Here is a 5,323-nt window from a genome sequence, read left to right as displayed (position 1 = left end):
ATGTAATTCACCGTCTCCAAAGTAAGGACGATTTGCTGGCAGTAATTACGGAAGAAGCAACTTCAGATGAACCACCTGCTGTCGAACCAGTTACTGCTAAACCACCTGCTGTCGATCCAGTTACTGCTGAACCACCTTCTGTCGAACCGGTTACTGCTGAACTACCTGCTGTCGAACAAGCCACTGCTGAACCACCTGCTGTCGAACAACTCACTGCACCGGGAGTATTTTGCACGACTGTGATTAGAGGCTAGTCGGTAGGGTATCCTTATGGTCGAATGGACAACAAATTTCCCTCAATACACTGTATTTTTATGTCATTATGTGGATTGTAGTGAGTGTAATTTCTCTCTCTCTCTCTCTCTCTCTCTCTCTCTCTCTCTGCAGCTGTCGAACCACCTGCTGTTGAACAAGTTACTGCCGAAACATCTGCTATCGAACCAGTTACTGCTGAACCACCTGCTGTCGAACCAACATCACCACTCTCCGTTCGTCAAAAGAATATTTCCTCTCAGCAAAAACGTGCGTGCGAAGCACAGCTTTCACAAGCTGAACGTATGGTTAAACGAAGTCGTCGTATTATGGACCGTAGAAACGTCGGGAACAATGTAACGATTCCGATACCAATGGTGGATAGAGGTCGTGGGGATCCAAGGAATATCATGGGAATAATTATGGATATTTATGAAAATGACAATTAAACGATTTAGGTGAAGAGTGGTATACTGAGTGGGAAATATACCAGGAATCAGATTGATTTATATACATATGAACTGTATTCAAAAGACCATGAGACAACCGATAGGATTGGTTTGCTTCGAACTGCTGTGCAGCAAGAGTCGAAGTCTGGTGGTCAAGGTTTCGCCAAATGCAACTGTGCAGGTTCAAAATGTTGTCAAACAAATCTATGTAAATGTTTTAAGCTGAAAGTTAAATGCAACTCACGATGTCATGCAAGTTTGCATTGTGAAAACAAGGCTTCGTTCTAAATATTAGAACGATCCTTATTATTTTTTTACTAGTTTCATTTTAAATGAGTATTTGGTGACAGACAAGTTTTATTTTCTGTTCATAATAAATTTTGTTACATCCAAGTGTTTTATGTGATGAATAAAATATTAGAGAAGTGTATTACCGTTTTTAGTGATTTATTCCATTATTCTACCATACCATAAAAGTTTACATTTTGAAAACAAGGCTTTATTTATCGTTTTAGCTATCTATTTCATTGTTCTTTCATACCAAACACGATTCAGGGAATCTGTATAATAATTAGGCCGAATAATCAGGGAATATGTATATTCACTAAAAATTTCAGGGAATATACATATCCTCTGAGTGAATCATACATTATGCATATTCCCTGAAAATATCAGAGAATATATATATTACCTGATTATACAGATTCACTGTAACATATATATATATATATATATATATATATATATATATATATATATATATATATATATATATATATATATATATATATGTATATATATATATATATATATATATATATATATATATATATATATATATATATGTATATGTATATGTATATGTATATGTATATGTATATGTAGAGAGAGAGAGAGAGAGAGAGAGAGAGAGTATATATATATATATATATATATATATATATATATATATATATATATATATATATATATATATATATATATATATATATATATATATATATATGTATATATATATATATATATATATATATATATATATATATATATATATGTATATATGTATATATGTATATATATGTATATATATATATATATATATATATATATATATATATATATATATATATATATATATATATATATATATATATATATATATATTACACTGAGAATTATTTCAATTATCAATAATTAATATAGACACTTGCTCATATCCCTGACTTAGAACCAAAGTAAGAGGTTGGATATAGAATTCTGCAGGTTAAAATTAAAGCAGTCACCCACTTTTGTTGTGATTGTAACATAAATAGATTCCTAGATATTCAGTATTTATATATAATAACGTCTAGGAGCTACTTATTATTCTCAGCTTAGATGTATTCTCTTGGGTATCAGATTTTGCAATATATAGCTGGTGAGTTTGGGAGCTCGGGAATTTACGTATTTTGCTAGTCGTAATATATACTTTTTGGTTCCCGGACCCTGGGATCGAGCGAGTCTGTCTTAAATATTGGTGATAACAGGGTCCTATTTTAGATTGAAGTTTTTACCACCTTAGGGTTGATAGGATTCCGTTCATTGTTAGGATATAATTTTTTAGGAAAGCTGTAATTTTTTTGTATATTATAAGATGGTGCAATTGAATATACAGGAGATTATGGAAAACCCAATTGTTGGAATCTAAGGTAACTAAAGCTCAGTGGCTTGTTATTTAAATGGCAGGTAGTGGTCATGCAACTGGTGGAATGATTAAAGCCTAAATCAAGTGTGGAACCTTGGAAGAGTTGATAAATTCAGGGAAGTTGCCGAAAGAAGATATTGCAGCAACTAGTGACCCTTTGGTGAAGGCTGAAGCAGAATTCTTAGAGAAGCAAGTATCAGCTGACCCAGAAATTGAAAGAACAAAAGAAGAAAAAAATGTGCAGACTGCTATCAGACGAATTGTAGTGGAAGAGAATTAGATTAAGTTGAAGATGATGGCAGAATGGAAGGAGCCCGAAGAAAGAGAGAGAAAGAGAGAGAAGAAGCAAGGGAAATTGCAATCCTTGCAAGAGATAATGCAGGAGTAATCGCACGACATGCAAGGGAATTAAACTGTTGAATGATCGTACAAGATTGTCGTCAATTCAGATAAGTGTGACCACTGCTATGCACAATCCCTTAGGTTGATCCTGAAATTCACAGAAGACGCTCCTAATCAGTTCTTTGGTCATTTTGAAACGGTACTGTCGACGATGGAATGACCAAAGGATATATGGCCTGTGTTATTATAGAGTGTCATTATTGGAAAAGGAAATAGTGCATAGCTTGCCTTGTCTCGGGATCAGAGGAAACGAGTATCATGGAATTAAGAGGAGTATGCTACAAGTGTATCAGAAGACCCCTGAATATTATTATCAAAGATTCAGAGATTTGCAGAAGAACGAAAAAAATTACATTCCAGGATTACACTCATATAGTGCCACGATGTTTTAAGAGAGAGATAGAGGCTGCCAAGGTGAGAGAGAAGACTGATTGCGAAGAACTAATAGTGCTGGAAATATGTATAAGAGAAATTCCAGAACAAATTCGAATGTACTTGAGAGAGAGAGAGAGAGGTGAAGAGACTTGATAGAACCACTTCACTGTGTGAAGATTATAATATCACCTGTAAACACCTGTTGGGTATAAAGTTTCAACTGCTGTTCAACGAAATGTCAAGTATTAACCAAATCAATAAAACTCCTTCAGTTATAACAATGGGAACAAGTTCAATAGTTACAGCAGAAGGACCACACGGACTATTCCAAAGCAGATGTGATAGTACCACAGCAACAATCGTCCAATCATCTTCCATCAGGGGTTGTGAAAGACATGCAGAAGAATAAATTCGACTGTAATAAGTCTGGAAAAAAGGCCGTATTAGTAAGAATTGTTGGTCGAACCAACCAAAAGCAGTTGTCCTAGTGGTAAAGGGTAATTCATCTCCACAAATTATTAAGATGAAGAATCAAACGATAAAGGTCATCGAGGGAAAAAAATAGCTAACGTTTACACGCCGAACAGGACAACCCCAATCAGCGCGGATGTCTTTAAACTATATATTTATGAAGGTATGTTAGCTACTTTGGATGGGAGCAAGCAGATCCCTGTCAAGATATAAGCTTAAGCAACACAGGATGCAATCATAGTTTGGTGAAGCTAAGCGTACTCCAGATGGTGGAACAGTCTCGCATAGGATATTGTGTAATTTGAGCAGAATAGGAGGTGAGGAAGTTACTACTATTTGCTATTTAATACTGTCATGCGAGTTGGTGACAGGTCATATATATATATATATATATATATATATATATATATATATATATATATATATATATATATATATATATATATATATATATATATATATGTGTGTGTGTGTGTGTGTGTGTGTGTGTGTGTGTGTGTGTGTGTGTGTGTGTGTGTGGATGCGTGTGTATTTGTGTATGTGTTGGCAACCCTCCGATTCAATAGTTTCACAAACATAAATTTAATTATACAGTTTACCATTTGTAACCGATCAGGAATTCGTTCTCAGAAAGTCACTCATTAACGTTAAAATATTTTTAAAAATTGGCAAAAATTTAGAAACGAGATAAGAATTTTTATGAATTTAACTCTGAACCTATATTGTGTTTACTAATTTTGGACATGTATAGTTATCGATAAATAAAGTATTTGTACAGCTAGTATTATATTTTTGATAAAAGCATTTTATCTCATAAGAGCAGTAATTGGTGCGATCCAGAAAAGTTTGATAAAAAACAAAAAATAAACCCTTAAATACACACATAGAATAAATGTACTTTCTTACGAGAAAGATGACCCCCTACAAGCTACCCCTCTTTATTACAGAGGAAAAGTAAAGGTATAGGACACAGATAAAGCATATACATTTGAATCAACCAAGAATTAGCAGACTTCATTATAACTGCAACTCGCGTTCTCTGTTTTATGCCTGTTTGGCTCTTTTTCTCTTTCTTTCCATTTCACAAAAACAAGCACAGAAAAACCCAAGATAAGAAAATTCACGTGATGAGACGATATCATCATCGTCACTTTTAATGTTTTCTTTACTTATCCTACTATTATGTTTAGTACTGGCTCAGGGGGTTTACTATTTGCATTGAAAAAATATTTCTAATATCACTATTGTGTATCAATTTATAGATTGATAATTTTTCTAGTATCATCCTTCAAAGGAAACATATGTTGGCACCCTGTTCTAATTCTTCTTCTCATCAATCTTATGTTTCGTTCTTTCCTTTTTGTTTTCTCAATTTTGGTCTGATTCTGTGTAAGAATGACTTGGGATTTTAGTTTGTTTATTTTTTTAATAATTTTGCCTATTCTATTTCATTTCTCCTAGATTTTACACTCATTTCCCGTCCTATCTTTATTGTTTTTCTTTTTTTTTTCAGATAGTTTTTCTTGACCTTGTTTAGGAACTTTTCCATCTATCTCATGTGCTGATCCTAATACATATTTTTTTAATTACTGACTTATTCTTCGTTACCTGCTTCCATTTAGTCATATAACTGGGAGTACTTATTTTGTATTGGTAAACTAAACGCACTTGAATTTCGTCTAATTACAGA

At 33.2% G+C, this 5,323-nt stretch overlaps 1 protein-coding gene across 1 annotated transcript in view; it reads left to right on the top strand.

The window, feature by feature from the left end:
• LOC137619784 (uncharacterized) overlaps positions 1-2,665 on the top strand; it is a 3,104-nt gene extending 439 nt beyond the window's left edge. Inside the window, exons 1-3 of the mRNA XM_068350086.1 lie at positions 1-249; positions 445-642; positions 2,502-2,665. The exon at positions 1-249 is cut by the window's left edge and continues 439 nt beyond it. Of these exons, the coding sequence (XP_068206187.1) occupies positions 1-249; positions 445-642; positions 2,502-2,665 (611 nt within the window). The remainder of the gene's footprint in view (positions 250-444; positions 643-2,501) is intronic.
• Positions 2,666-5,323: the final 2,658 nt, after the last annotated feature.

The sequence above is a fragment of the Palaemon carinicauda genome, chromosome 26 (genome assembly GCF_036898095.1).
Source record: "Palaemon carinicauda isolate YSFRI2023 chromosome 26, ASM3689809v2, whole genome shotgun sequence".
NCBI classification, from domain to species: domain Eukaryota; kingdom Metazoa; phylum Arthropoda; class Malacostraca; order Decapoda; family Palaemonidae; genus Palaemon; species Palaemon carinicauda.
The sequence above is the reverse complement of the archived record's forward strand: the minus strand, read 5'-3'. Positions and strand labels throughout refer to the sequence as shown.